This window comes from Lithobates pipiens, unplaced genomic scaffold (genome assembly GCF_037356315.1).
Source record: "Lithobates pipiens isolate NorthernLeopardFrog02 unplaced genomic scaffold, aLitPip1_a1.2 Scaffold_22, whole genome shotgun sequence".
In the NCBI taxonomy this organism is placed as follows: domain Eukaryota; kingdom Metazoa; phylum Chordata; class Amphibia; order Anura; family Ranidae; genus Lithobates; species Lithobates pipiens.
Window position 1 is genome coordinate 14,784,636 of NW_027507784.1, and position 15,903 is coordinate 14,800,538.

At 48.1% G+C, this 15,903-nt stretch overlaps 1 protein-coding gene across 3 annotated transcripts in view; it reads right to left on the reverse strand.

Moving 5' to 3' along the window:
- LOC143923330 (guanylate-binding protein 1-like) overlaps positions 1–15,903 on the reverse strand; it is a 140,069-nt gene that overhangs the window by 3,566 nt on the left and 120,600 nt on the right. For all 3 annotated transcript variants that reach the window (XM_077446941.1, XM_077446943.1, XM_077446942.1), the window contains 2 exons: positions 11,183–11,229; positions 8,427–8,715 (listed from right to left, as the gene is read on the reverse strand). In XM_077446941.1, coding sequence (XP_077303067.1) covers positions 8,427–8,715; positions 11,183–11,229 — 336 coding nt within the window. The remainder of the gene's footprint in view (positions 1–8,426; positions 8,716–11,182; positions 11,230–15,903) is intronic.

The window sequence follows — 15,903 nt, forward strand, 5'->3', positions numbered from 1 at the left end:
TATGGAAAGCCATCAGAAATCCTGGACAGATGTTTGAATAGTGGTGGTTAACATCAAATCCACAGCGTGCAGGCATATGAAGGCTCAAAATGGAAGGAGGAAAAGACAGAGAATATCCTTTGCTCACACGTTGAAACCAAAAAAATCAAAGAAAGGTTCCACATAGTGCGATATCGTTTAAAAATAACATTTATTTAAAAGGAGTAACAATGTAACACTCAAGTTTAAGAAGTGCATATAAAGCTCATAAAGGGACCTGAAGAGGCACAGTAATGTTGGCAGAGGTCGACCTTTATTTTAATGCCCCGTACACACGGTTGGACATTCCGACCACAAAATCCGTCGGATTTTGTTCGAAACTTGTGTTGCATACACACGGTCGGAACAAAGTTGGCGGAAAATCCGATCGTTCCCAAGGAGGTGACGTACAAAACGTACAACGGGACTACGTAGAGGACAGTAGCCAATAGCTCTTGTCCCCAAATTTATTCCGAGCATGCGTGGCACTTTCGGAATTCTATACACACGATCGGAAAAAGTCCAATCGGATTTTGTTGTCGGAAAATTTTAGGTCCTGCTCTCAAATTTTTTTCCGACGGATAAAGGCCACACACAATCGGATTTTCCGACAACATAAATCCGATCGGACTTTTCCCGTTGTAATTTCTGACCGTGTGTATAAGGCATTAGACACAGGCTGGAGGGGCGTGACACTGACAGAAATCCACGCACACCAGAATATTTTCACAAAATAATATTAATGATTTGATTTCAAATATACAGTATATTTGTATGATGATTTAAAGGAGTTTTTTGATATTAATTACTTATTTGTATGCTAAATTCCAAAGGCTGTTTTTTTTTTTTTTTTGAACATGTGACCAGCAGTAGAGGACTAGAAGCTCCTCCTGCTTATGTTTCCCTGCAGACAGGCTGAGAGAGAGCCGGGTCATGTGACAGCTGTATATCGATTAGGAAAAAGGTACTTACAAAAGTGAGTACACCCCTCACATTTGTGTAAATATTTTCTTCTATCTTTTCATGTGACAACACTGAAGAAATGACACTTGTCTACAATGTAAAGTAGTGAGTGTACAGCTTGTATAACAGTGTAAATTTCCTGTCCCCCTCAAAATAACTCAACACACAGCCATTAATGTCTAAACTGCTGGCAACAAAAGTGAGTACACCCCTAAGTGAAAATGTCCAAATTGGGCCCATTTAGCCATTTTCCCTCCCCGGTGTCATGTGACTTGTTAGTGTTACAAGGTCCCAGGTGTGACTGGGGAGCAGGTGTGTTAAATTTGGTGTTATCGCTCTCACTCTCTCATACTGGTCACTGGAAGTTCAACATGGCACCTCATGGCAAAGAACTCTCTGAGGATCTGAAATAAGAAATTGTTGCTCTACATAAAGATGGCCTAGGCTATAAGAAGATTGCCAAGACCCTGAAACTGAGCTACAGCACGGTGGCCAAGACCATACAGCGGTATAACAGGACAGGTTCCACTCAGAACAGGCCTCGCCATGGTCCACCAAAGAAGTTGAGGTCACGTGCTCAGCGTCATATCCAGAGGTTGTCTTTGGGAAATAGACGTATGAGTGCTGCCAGCATTGCTGCAGAGGTTGAAGGGGTGGGGGGGGGGGGGTCAGCTTGTCAGTGCTCAGACCATACGCCGCACACTGCATCAAATTCGTCTGCATGGCTGTCGTCCCAGAAGGAAGCCTCTTCTAAAGATGATGCACAAGAAAGCCCGCAAACAGTTTGCTGAAGACAAGCAGACTAAGGACATGGATTACTGGAACCATGTCCTGTGGTCTGATGAGACCAAGATAAACGTATTTGGTGTCAGATGGTGTCAAGCGTGTGTGGGGGCAACCAGGTGAGGAGGACAAAGACAAGTGTGTCTTGTCTACAGTCAAGCATGGTGGTGGGAGTGTCATGGTCTGGGGCTGCATGAGGGCTGCCGGCACTGGGGGGCTACAGATCATTGAGGGGACCATGAATGCCAATATGTACTGTGACATACTGAAGCAGATCCTCTCACTTCAGAGACTGGGCCGCAGGGCAGTATTCCAATATGATAACCACCCCAAACACACCTCCTAGATGACCACTGCCTTGCTAAAGAAGCTGAGGGTAAAGGTGATGGACTGGCCAAGCTTGTCTCCAGACCTAAACCCTATTGATCATCTGTGGGACATCCTCAAACGGAAGGTGGAGGAGCACAAGATCTCCAACATCCACCAGCTCTGTGATGTCATCATGGAGGAGGGGAAGAGGACTCCAGTGACAACCTGTGAAGCTCTGGTGACCTCCATGCCCAAGAGGGTTAAGTCAGTGCTGGAAAATAATGGTGGCCACAAAATATTGACACTTTGGGCCCAATTTGGACATTTTCACTTAGGGGTGTACTCACTTTTGTTCCCAGCGGTTTAGACATTAATGGCTGTGTGTTGAGTTATTTTGAGGGGACGGCAAATTTACACTGTTATACAAGCTGTACACTCACTACTTTACATTGTAGACAAGTGTCATTTCTTCAGTGCTGTCACATGAAAAGCTAGAAGAAAAGATTTACAAAAATGTGAGGGGTGTACTCACTTTTGTGAGATATTGTATGTAATAAAAATGAGAAGTTTTTATTACAAAATGTCATTGCCATAATAGGGGATGGTGGGTTGGGACGACCAAGACAAAAAAAATATATAAGATATATAAAAAAAATCTTTCCTGACAGGCTCCATGGCAGCATACGTGTGGGTTAGCCCCGCCTCCATAATTACCCAATAGGACCTCTACTCCCATAAATCTTTGCTCCAGGCTGCTATCCGTGTTCCTTTTTTGTCCTCCTCCATAGGACAGGTGTTTCCTATCTGAAGAGATCTTCACTACGATCAAGTTGGCCGACTATCAAGCTTTTGTTCCTCCGATAGGCCCTGTCTGTTAAGCATGGGTATGGAGTGTATGGCAGAGTAGCGCTGAAGACTTTGTTTATCCGAAGATAAGTGCGCACGGCTTATTACCTGCTATGTAAGGTGGCCATTATCTGCCCGGTGGATCGGTGGTGTGTGCTTGAACCTGTTCGGCCAGACGATCGTTGGTGGAGTGGTGAGCTGTAAAAATTCCGTTTTTCATGGCAGCAGTGTTTATGTGTTTTCTTTTCTACCTGTGTCTTTTCATATGCCAGCTGGTTCTTGTGTATAGGCGCTGACGCTTCCGCGTTCCAGCAGCCTTTCTCCCCCTGTTTCCGGGTCCAGCGCTGCGTTCTGCGCATGCGCGGACCCAAATCCAAAGCGAGGCTTGGTTCCCGCGCATGTGCGCGGGCATCTCGCGTCTGACGCCGCTGATGACGTCATGGGCGCCATATTTAAAACACAGTGAGAGATGTCAGAATTTGGGAATGATTGCAGGAGATTCAGCGACTTCCCGGGGCTATTCTCTGGTTGGTGTAAGGTAGGTTTATGATCTGCTCTGATGTATTGTTGCTCCTGTGTTTTGTATGGCTGCTTATGAGGGTCTATTGTTGTTACAGTCAGCGTTCTTAGTCATGGATGCCTCACTGCCTACTAGTGACCTGCCCGCTTGTAACAGGTATGTGCATGGCTGGATTGCTGTGTATTTGTGGAGTATTCCTTAGCATTTGATACCAGCCTGGTCTGTATCTCTCTCTTTTCTTGTGTATTTCCTTATAGCCCTTCTAGGTCTGAACCGCATTACAGTGCGCATAGTTGCAGTGGATCGTCAAAATCGCACCACCGTAAATCATCGTCAAAGTCTGGTTACCGTAGGTCTTCCAGATCTGAACAACGCAGTGGTCACTCGCATTCAAGCAGAGGACCAGATAATTCATGTTGGGGCTATAAGATGCCCATCCCATCAGACAAATCGCTCTGTGATCATTGCTTCTCTAAAGTCGCAGATGAAAGAGATGGTGCGGATCAACGCTTGGAATCTATGGTGAGAAGAGTGGTAAAGGAATCCCTGCAGCAGAGGGAAGCTCATCACGCTATGGAATCCCCCTCAGACCCATTATGTCCTTCAGGAGGTGAAGGGCTCTTACAAGAGACTGGGGAATCTTCTCAACCAAGCCACCACTCTGTGCTCTTGTCTGACAGCGAATCGGATCCAGAGGATCCAGGAGTAGGATTTGATTATGCTTTAGTACCTGCTCTTGTCAAGGCAGTGAAAGAAGCTTTAAAATGGGAAGAACCCACTACTTCTCCCCAAACAAAGAAAGTTTTTCAAACAACTCAAAAAGGAACGGCAACATTTTCCTTTCCTATCTGAATTGGGAGAAATCATTACTGAAGAGTGGAGCAAGATTGATAGGAAGAGCTCCATGCAATCAAAGGTGTCTAAATTGTACCCCTTTAAGGAGGATGATGTGAAGCACCTTGAATCAGCTCCTCTGGTAGATGCAGCACTTATGCGTTTAGTCAAATACGTGACTCTCCCTTTGGAAGACACAGTATCTTTCAAAAGATCCGTTAGAGAGAAGAATTGACTCAGATCTGAAAAGAATTTATCTAACTTCAGGGATGGCTTGTAAACCAACTTTGGCTTTAGCCGCAGTCTCAAAGGCTATTGAAACATGGGCCGACAATGTTGAAGAGTTCTTGAGAGGTATCTCAGTGGATACGGCTAAAGACTCTCCCATTCAGGAGATCAGATTGGCATCAGCCTTTTTGGGGGAGGCATCTATTGACATTACCCGCCTTCTGTCTCGGGCTATGTTGGCAGCAGTCTCGGCACGCCGTGCTTTGTGGCTCCGTCCCTGGTTGGCGGATCCAACATCTAAGCAGGCATGGTGTCGTATACCATTTGAGGGAACCTCCTTGTTTGGTAATAAACTAGATAGCGCCATATCCCGGGCCACAGGTGGGAGGTCTGGGTTCCTCCCTCAAGACAGACGCCTTCAAAACCAAAAACGTATTTTTCCAAGAAGGCAGACCTCGGATCGTGCTAGAGAAGCGCGCAGTTATAGACCCGGCAGGGAGTTCTCTAGATCTTGGAGGTCCAGACAATCCTCCCTTAAGAAAACCTCAAAGGGGGCTTCCGCAGGTAATCAAGATTCTACCAAATCTTTTGAATTTGGGCGGCCTCAATTCAAGATTATTGGACCGTCAAGACGGTTTCCTCGGGTCACAAGTGGACTTTCATCAACACTCCGAGATTAAGGTTCATTCCCACAACAATTCCAGACTCAGAGGAAAAAGAAACAGGTCCTATTGACCTACGTAAGTTGTTTGCTGGATCAAGGCGCAGCCGTGCCCGTGCCAGAAGACGAACGTGGCGAAGGCATGTATTCTCCTCTGTTTATGGTTCAGAAAAGAAATGGCGCATGGAGGCCGGTGATAGATTTGACCTTCCTCAATTCCTTCATTCGCAAGGAAAAGTTCAAAATGGAGTCTCTTCCTACAATCCAACAGTCGGTGCAGCTAGGTGATTGGTTAATCTCAATCGACTTGAAGGACGCATACTTTCACGTGCCAGTAGCAAGGGATTTCCAGCAATTTCTCCGTTTCGCAGTTGGCGATCAACACCTCCAGTTTACCTGTCTCCCATTCGGGTTGACAACATCTCCTCGGGTCTTCTCCAAGGTACTCCTAGCGATAGTAGCTCTTTTACGAGTCAAAGGAGTTCGTCTCCATCATTATCTGGACGATTTGCTCTTATTATCTCAGGACAGAGATCAAATTCTGGTTCACAAGAGTTTAGTCATCTCCACTCTACAGACGTTTGGTTGGCTCCTGAACCTAGAGAAGAGCCATCTGGTTCCAACTCAAGTGATCGTGTTTCTAGGGGCTCAGTTCGACACATTAAAAGGCACTATCTCTCTGCCAGAGGAAAAAATCTGTGTTATCCGGGACAGGATTCACAAGGCTTGGGAATCATCTCATCTTTCGGCTCTTCAATGCTTGAAAGTGATCGGCCCAATGACGGCCACCATCCCTATGGTGAAGTGGGCCCAGTGGCACACTCGTCCCTTCCAGAAAGGGTTTCTGCAACAGTGGGACTCGTCCAATCAATCACAGCGCATACTCCTTACACCAGCGATGAGGATGTCTCTCCTCTGGTGGCTTCAAGGGAAGAATCTACGCAACCATCATTCGATAGTCCCCATTTCCTGGGTGATAATAACCTCAGATGCCAGCAACAAAGGTTGGGGCGCTCATTGCCTTACGGAAGTAGCTCAAGGAAGGTGGTCGTTCCCGGCGCTGTGTGTAGTCTCCAACATCCTGGAGTTGAGAGCAGCCTTTCAAGCACTAATAGCATTTCGCCATCTGGTGGCAGGGTCTTCAGTAATGCTGAGACTGGACAACACAACTGCGGTGGCCTATATAAAGAAACAAGGAGGGACTCGCAGTTGGTCTCTACTACGAGAAGTAGAACCGATAATGAACTGGGCTCAGAAGAATGTGGTCAACATTTCTGCTGTATACATCCCGGGGGTCCAGAATGTTCAAGCAGATTTTCTGTCAAGGGTCAAAATAGACAACAACGAGTGGTCCCTTCACAGGGATGTCTTCGAGTGGCTTCTGACTCTGGGAGTATCTCCAGAGGTCGATCTGTTCGCTTCGCCGTACAATCGCAAGATGCACAGATACTACTCGAGGTTCAGGGATCCTCAGGCGTTCGGGATAGATGCTCTCACGGATTGTTGGAAGTTCCAGAGAGCCTACGCTTTCCCTCCAGTTCCTGTAATCCTACAGTTTCTTCGGAGGCTCAGAGGGGAGAAGGTGGAAATCATTGCGATAATACCATTCTGGCCCAACAGGCCTTGGTTTCCTCTGCTGTTGCTCCTCAGCTATCAGGACCCAGTTCCCCTGCCTCTCAGGCCAGATCTACTGTCTCAAGGCACACTGTTACACCCATGCCCATCCTGTCTACACCTCAGGGCATGGTTCTTGAGAGGGGAAGGCTAGAAGCTCTAGGTTGCCCAGAAGAAGCGATTCCAACCCTTCTTAGTGCTAGACGGAAGAGTACCAATAAAGTGTACGAACGTATATGGGCCAGGTTTATGGGCCACATGTCTTCTAGATCAAATTCATATAATTCTCCGGCAGTTCAAGATATCTTGTCTTTCCTTCAGTCAGGGTTAGACTTGTCTCTGGCAATAGTTCTCTTAGAGTACAAGTTTCAGCCATTTCAGCCTTTACAGGAGTTTCGTGGGCGAATCATACATTAATACAACAATTCTTTAAAGGAGCCATCAGGCTTAGGCCTCAAAGAGGCCCAGGTTTCCCAAATGGGACCTTCCGTTAGTATTGGACTTTCTTTCTGATCTTGGGAAAGGTTTGGATGCTCCCCTGTCTTTAGGAGATCTCACTATCAAGACGGTTTTTCTGGTAGCAATAACTTCAGCCAAAAGAGTGTCGGAAATTAGGAATCTTGGGTCAGTTGAACCATTTCTATCTTTCTTTCCGGACAGAGTGGTCCTGATCCCTATGCTTGGATCAAATCCAAAAGTCACATCAGTATTTCACGAAAATCAGGAGATCGTGCTACCTACGTTTAGAATGTCAGACAACCAAGAGATTCATCCCCTGGATGTTGGTCGCACCTTGAAACAATATCTGGACGCTACAGCCTCGTTCAGACGAACAGACTTTCTTTTTGTCCTTCTTCATGGCAAAATAAAGGGATGCGAGCATCAGTAAGATCGATCTCATCTTGGGTGGTCCAAACGATTCAAAGGGCATACAAGGCAAAGGGCATGGTTCCTCCTGAGGCAGTGACAGCTCATTCAACTCGGGGCATCTCGATCTCTTGGGCAGCAGTTCAACATGTCGCACCAGAAGTTATCTGCAGAGCAGCCTCCCGGTCTTCAATTAATACCTTTGTTTCCCATTATTGTGTAGAGCCAGCTGCGCTTTCTTCTGTTAATTTTGGTTTACAAGTATTGTCAGTGGACAATGAAAAATAAAATTCTAGTTTCTTTGCTCAACATTTTTAGCCCACCCGGGTGTGTTTGGCGAGTTATTTCCCACACGTATGCTGCCATGGAGCCTGTCAGGAAAAAGGAAAATTTATATCAAATACTTACCGTAATTTTCCTTTCCTGATGGGCTCCATGGCAGCAGGAGTTCCCTCCCAAATGTTGGAGTAGGCTAGTTACGGAACACGGATAGCAGCCTGGAGCAAAGATTTATGGGAGTAGAGGTCCTATTGGGTAATTATGGAGGCGGGGCTAACCCACACGTATGCTGCCATGGAGCCCATCAGGAAAGGAAAATTACGGTAAGTATTTGATATAAATTTTCCTTTATATATAAATTTTATATTTGATATATAAAAAAAAATACCTCCAGACCTCTTCCTGACGTCTTTACTGTGTCTCACTGCCCGGCAGATAGAAAAACAACCCGCCCGGGTCCCGTGCCCCTTTAAATACTGCTAGAATATGGAGACCGGCACTCACCGAGCCGGGAAGAGAGGTGTTTCAGATAGTAGTCATACAGAGACCCCCGCACATCGGTGATGAACGCTCTCCCGATCCTCTTGCTGTGACACAAGATCCCGAATGTACACCGCGAGACCTCCCACTCAAACAATTTCCTGGCATGCCCTGAGATGTTGTCATGGATGTAGATGTATTTGACCTCCTGGACTTGATCCTGGAATGCCGCAGACTTCAGAAGATCCCGTAACCAATAATATTCCCTCTGCGGAGACCTGGAGAAAATCCCAACAACATGCTTCTCCGACATCTACAGAGAGGGAGGTCGTCAGTGATGTGGTGTATACTTCATAAAAGACAGTTTACATTGGTCATACTAATCCTCAGTTCTTTCTAAATTATAGGCGAGGGACAAGTATGGATATTGGGAGTCCTGACTTTTATCCTGATCACTGACCGCTTGTTTCTTTTGGTTGTGTTCTGTTTACAGTGCTGCCCTTTTCATTGCCATACCACCTTACACCGAGTCTGTCCTTACGGTAGGGCTGGATTGGGACAGAAATTTGGCCCTGAACTTCATCCAGACCGGCCCACTTACATTTTGAGTGTCCCATCAGCAGCCCCCTTACAACAGAGTGTCCCATCAGCACCCCCTTACAACAGAGTGTCCCATCACCAGCCCCCTTACATCAGAGTGTCCCATCAGCACCCCCTTACATCAGAGTGTCCCATCAGCACCCCCTTACATCAGAGTGTCCCATCAGCACCCCCTTACATCAGAGTGTCCCATCAGCAGCCCCCTTACATCAGAGTGTCCCATCAGCACCCCCTTACATCAGAGTCTCCCATCACCAACCCCCTTACATCAGAATGGCCCATCAGCACCCCCTTACATCAGAGTGTCCCATCAGCAGCCCCCTTACATCAGAGTGTCCCATCAGCACCCCCTTACATCAGAGTGTCCCATCAGCACCCCCTTACATCAGAGTGTCCCATCAGCAGCCCCCTTACATCAGAGTGTCCCATCAGCACCCCCTTACATCAGAGTGTCCCATCAGCAGCCCCCTTACAACAGAGTGTCCCATCACCAGCCCCCTTACATCAGAGTGTCCCATCAGCACCCCCTTACATCAGAGTGTCCCATCAGCACCCCCTTACATCAGAGTCTCCCATCACCAACCCCCTTACATCAGAATGGCCCATCAGCACCCCCTTACATCAGAGTGTCCCATCAGCAGCCCCCTTACATCAGAGTGTCCCATCAGCACCCCCTTACATCAGAGTCTCCCATCACCAACCCCCTTACATCAGAATGGCCCATCAGCACCCCCTTACATCAGAGTGTCCCATCAGCAGCCCCCTTACATCAGAGTGTCCCATCAGCACCCCCTTACATCAGAGTGTCCCATCAGCACCCCCTTACATCAGAGTGTCCCATCAGCAGCCCCCTTACACCAGAGTGTCCCATCAGCACCCCCTTACATCAGAGTGTCCCATCAGCAGCCCCCTTACAACAGAGTGTCCCATCACCAGCCCCCTTACATCAGAGTGTCCCATCAGCACCCCCTTACATCAGAGTGTCCCATCAGCACCCCCTTACATCAGAGTGTCCCATCACCAACCCCCTTACATCAGAATGGCCCATCAGCACCCCCTTACATCAGAGTGTCCCATCAGCAGCCCCCTTACATCAGAGTGTCCCATCAGCACCCCCTTACATCAGAGTGTCCCATCAGCACCCCCTTACATCAGAGTGTCCCATCAGCAGCCCCCTTACATCAGAGTGTCCCATCAGCACCCCCTTACATCAGAGTGTCCCATCAGCAGCCCCCTTACAACAGAGTGTCCCATCACCAGCCCCCTTACATCAGAGTGTCCCATCAGCACCCCCTTACATCAGAGTGTCCCATCAGCACCCCCTTACATCAGAGTCTCCCATCACCAACCCCCTTACATCAGAATGGCCCACTGAGCCATTGGCCCACCGGGAAACTCCCGGTAGTCCCGATGGCTAGCACATGCCTGCCTTACGGTATGGTCACCTGCTGACTTGGCACCATCCACAGGCAGCTTATCTTTTCAAAAAGACACAGAAGTTGAATCCAATGCAATTTTACTTCAGATCGTTTCAGTCAGGGCTGGGACAAGGGGTGGGCAGGAGGGGATGGCTTCCCTGGGCACTAGGGTATCATGTGAGGTTGGGGGCGCCACAAGGAAAATGGGGAGAGAAATTAGGGGGGGGAATTTGGGGAGGGGGTGCTAAGAGTGGTGATCTAGGGGGATATGTGTTGGGAGGGGGGAAGAAGATATGTGCTAGAAGGGGGGGATTTGTGCCGGGAGGGAGAGATTTGAAGTGGGGCGGGTAGAAGATATGTACTAGGAGGGGAAATTTTAGTGGTATTGCAAGCCCTCGCCGAGAGCTCCGTGACCGTGATTGCGGGTCCCATGGACTCGATGTCCGCGGAGATACCCGCGATCGTCTCACGGTCAGGAAGAACGGGGAGCTGCTGATGTAAACAAGCATCTCCCCGTTCTGCCTAATGACACTGACACTGATCACTGCTCCCTGTGATCGGGAGCTATGATCAGTGATGTGTCAGACACAGCCCCTCCCCCTACGCAGGCCATCTGAGGGCGATTACCGAAGCACCATTTATAAATGGCCCTGAAAAAGACATCCACTCCTCATGTTTTTTTTTTTTTTTACAATACTGTAAGGAGGGGTTTAAAGTCATGCACCTGAAAAAAAAAGTCAAAGAAATGCTAAAATCTCTTACCTGTTTTTGCTGTGTTCCGGGAAAGTTCAGATAATCAAGGAAGGTTTCTGAAAAATACAAATGAATGAATGTTGTTGGGTATTGGAAGGGAGGTTGCTTACAAAAGGATGGGAGGTTGTTGGGGCAGAACAGAAAGAGAGGTCGCTTGGGACAGAAGAGGATGGGGGTTGCTTGGGACAGAAGAGGAAGGGGGTTGCTTGGAACAGAACAGAAAGAGAGGTTGCTTGGGACAGAAGAGGATGGGGGTTGCTTGGGACAGAAGAGGATGGGGGTTGCTTGGGACAGAAGAGGAAGGGGGGTTGCTTGGGACAGAAGAGGAAGGGGGGTTGCTTGGGACAGAAGAGGATGGGGGTTGCTTGGGACAGAAGAGGATGGGGGTTGCTTGGGACAGAAGAGGATGGGGGTTGCTTGGGACAGAAGAGGATGGGGGTTGCTTGGGACAGAAGAGGATGGGGGTTGCTTGGGACAGAAGAGGATGGGGGTTGTTTGGGACAGAAGAGGATGGGGGTTGCTTGGGACAGAAGAGGATGGGGGTTGCTTGGGACAGAAGAAGAAGGGGGGTTGCTTGGGACAGAAGAGGATGGGGGTTGCTTGGGACAGAAGAGGATGGGGGTTGCTTGGGACAGAAGAGGATGGGGGTTGCTTGGGACAGAAGAGGATGGGGGTTGCTTGGGACAGAAGAGGATGGGGGTTGCTTGGGACAGAAGAAGAAGGGGGGTTGCTTGGGACAGAAGAGGATGGGGGTTGCTTGGGACAGAAGAGGATGGGGGTTGCTTGGGACAGAAGAGGATGGGGGTTGCTTGGGACAGAAGAGGATGGGGGTTGCTTGGGACAGAAGAGGATGGGGGTTGCTTGGGACAGAAGAGGAAGGGGGGTTGCTTGGGACAGAAGAGGAAGGGGGGTTGCTTGGGACAGAAGAGGAAGGGAGGTTGTTTGGAAGTTGGAAAAGAACATGAAGGGAAGCTACTTAGGACAGGACAGGATGTGAAGTTGTTTGTGACAGGACAGAATGAAAGGTTGCTTGAAACAGAACAAGAAGGGAGGCAGAATGCGTGGTTTCCGCATGGCGCTGGTCAGACGTGTTTGAGCAGAGCTCCGTTCCAGCTAAGGCCTGAACACCTCTGAAAATGTCTGCCAAAGCCGCCAGATCCCGCACTAACTTCCTAGCCATGGGGAAGAACAGTCCCAGCGTGTGGCATTCACAGCCCAGAGCCTCGAGGTCCTATGGACCCGGTTCCGAGCAGGCAGTGTCACCTCGTGAGAGCTTTCCTGCCTCCTCATACGAATCGGAGCTCATGGAGGACCCTGGCTCTCCCGCTGGCTCCGAGATGTCATCCTTGGTAAGCGGGTTGGAAAGGGAAATGGCGGGCATGTTCCGCAGTCTTGAGAAAATCGATCAAGAAAGAAATCACAGCAGTATGCTCTGATATGTCTCATTTATTATAGAGGGTGGAGGAGACTGTGAAAAGACAGGACACCCAAGCAGCGGCCATTAAAGAGCTGCAGATTTCTGTGAAGAGACTTGCACTAGCTCACTGCTCCTCTCTCTATAAATTAGAAGATTTAGAAAACAGAAATCGCAGGAACAACTTACACATTCATGGGTTGCCAGAAGCCACTAAAGATACCGATCTTGAACCCACGAATCGTTGTATCTTAAATACTATTCTGGGGAAATCGTTCACTGACCCCCTACACTTTGACCGGGTCCACAGGGCCCTTCGTCCACCGCTCCTAGATCAATTGAGAGGGGATGGAGCAACATACAGATAGGGATTTCCTGCCGGCCTCATTGCTACCAAAAATGGCCGTTCATCCACCCTGAGGTTCCCGGAGGATTCTTCCGTGAGATTGGAATCCCCCCGATTGATCTTCCTGGATGGCAAGATATGATACCGGATTTCTCTACTCCTCTGGATCCCATGTGGAGAAGCACCCCTCTTAAAAAGAAGCGTACCAACACTCCGGGCTACTCTCAGAAAAATGGGTGAGATGCCCTCTTCCTCACAGCTTATTCAACTCACATGTTGTGCATTCAGTGTTGGCAGCCACTTAAAAGTTTGCGTTGTTGGTATGTCAATACCATTACATTGATGTCAAGTCCTGAATGCAGTTGTTTTATCTTCCATGGATCTCAGACACTCACTTTTGTTCTAATTCCATGAAGTTAACAGACTTTTTCTTTCATTCCTTTTTGTTCTTTTGATTGATTGTTCTTTGTTTTATTTAATGCCAGACGTTTATAAGTACAGTTCAAATTGTTTATCTCTATGGCCAGGCTTGGACCCCAGGCTCCCAAACCACGAGTAGTTTTTGCTCGAGTCACATAACCCACACCTCCCTCCTTCTGCTCCTTCTGGGGTTGATGGGAATGAGAGGCCCCTGCGAGTCCTCCTGGCGAACTCCTAACTGGGGTCACGCGGTCCACTCATTCTCAGCGATCCCTACGGGAACACCAAGATAAACCTCATTACTCATACAGGTTTCCCATTGGTTTGCTTGCACTTCTAAATATGATTTACTCACACGTTTACCCTTCTCCCATACTTTTCCCTTCCTCCTCTCCCCTTCTCGGCTCTCTCCTAACTTTTACTGGTATAGATGGCATCACAGGCTAGAGGCACGCATTTCAAACCCCCAATGGCTAGTCTAAATATCCTCTCATACAATGGTAGAGGCCTAAACCATGCAACCAAACATCACCAAGCGCTAAGAGAATTGAAACAAGCCTTACACATACTACTCCGGTTAGGCTCTTCTCACCCCACTTCCCAAAATGGTATTACAGCCTTTCGGATACGAATAAAGTCAAAGGAGTGGCCATTGGGTTCAGCGGAAATGTGTCCTTTCAACTTGAGGAGATGTTAACGGATACCCATGGTAGGTTTTTGTTTGTGAGGGGTTCTATAGGCAACACCCAATGCACACTAGAAAACATTTACTGCCTGAATCATAATCAACCCTCTTTCATGTCTCAAATCTCGGTCTCCATTCGCCTAGCTGTCCCCTCACTACCCAATGCAGCAATAACTGGAAGCTCAATGATTCCCTCCTGTCTAACCCTGTTGATGCTTCTCTATTAGCCACCACCAAGAAACAGTACTTTTCAGAGAATGGATCAACAGAAACTCTTTACTTTGGGAGGCCATGAGGCCATGATGAGGGGCAGACTTATTGAGCTGGGAGCTAGAAGTAAGAAAGAGCAGGGTCAGCAGCTTAATGATTTACTATTGCAAATAGCTAACTTAGACAACATAAATTGTCCCTACATAAATCCCATCTGGAAGCCCTATCACAGAAAAGAGAAGAACTGAAAGCTTTACTAGATTCTCAAACTAAAAGGCAGTTTCAGACTTTCTCCCAAAAATTATATGAATGGGGGTGGGGGCGACAAACCCGGCAAACAACTGGCTCGCTCCATACGGGTGAAGAAATCAGCTTTCTTAATTTCCAAAGTCAGATTCTCCTTGGGAGAAATGGCCCATTCCTTCCTCCAAATCGCCAAATCGTTCAAAGAATCTTATACTGAGCCTTTACAGCGTCAAAGGGGCTCTGGATACACTCTCCCCGCTAGAGAAACGTACACGTAGGAGTAGTTGGAGTCAGACTTCACCATAGAAGAGTTCCAAACAGCGCTGAAAAGCACCCCATCGGGTAAAGCACCTGGCCTGGATGGTTATACTGCATTGTATTATACGATTGTTAGTCACATTCTCCTTTCCCGTTTAACATCTTATGCCAATTCCATCTCCACCCTTTGTGGCAGCTACCACCCCATATCCCTATTAATTCTTGACACTAAACTTATTGCCAAAGTTATGGCCACTAGATTACTACCTCTTCTACTTAAATGGATTTCGGCAGCTCAAACTGGTTTCATCCCAGTTAGGTCGGCCGGGGATAATTCCCTACACACCCTCTCACTAATTCACCACATCCGGAGGTGCTCCCAGTCCATCTTTCTACTATCTACTGATGCTGAAAAAGCTTTTGACAGGGTGGACGGGGAATACCTTAAAGAGGGATTCCACCTACAAAAAAAAATATTAAAAGCCAGCAGCTATAAATACTACAGCTGCTGACTTTTAATAAATGGACACTCACCTGTCCCGGGGTCCAGCGATGCCGGCAGCCGAGGCCGATCGATCGCTCGGCTCTCGGCTGCTGCCGCCACCATTCTAGGTGAGGGAATCAGGAAGTGAAGCGAATCGGCTTCACTTCCCGGTTCCCTACTGCGCATGCGCGAGTTGCGCAGCGCAATAGGAATTGTCCGCGCTGTCTCTGAGACCCGTGTGTGTCCCAGCAGACAGCGCGGCAGGACAGGAAGAGGCATAGACTCCCACAGGAGTCTATGCCTGGAAGTGGGTGTAAATACCTGTCTTTGACAGGTATCTCCACCCCCCTCCCCCCTGAAAGGTGCCAATTGTGACACTGGAGGGGGGGGGAGGGTTCCGATCAGCGGAAGTTCCACTTTAGGGTGGAACCCCGCTTTAAGAAGACTCTAGGTCTAGGCCCCAAAATGTTCTACCGTATTTCCTCCTTGTATTCTCTCCCAACGGGTCAAATTCGAGTTAATGGAACATTAAGCGACCCTCTAACACTACATAATGGAACTAGACAGGGATGCCCTCTAATCCCCCTTTTGTTCGCTATCTCCCTCGAACTTTTCTTAGCACACATCAGACATAAGAACAGCATCCAAGGAATCAAAGTGGGCCCTA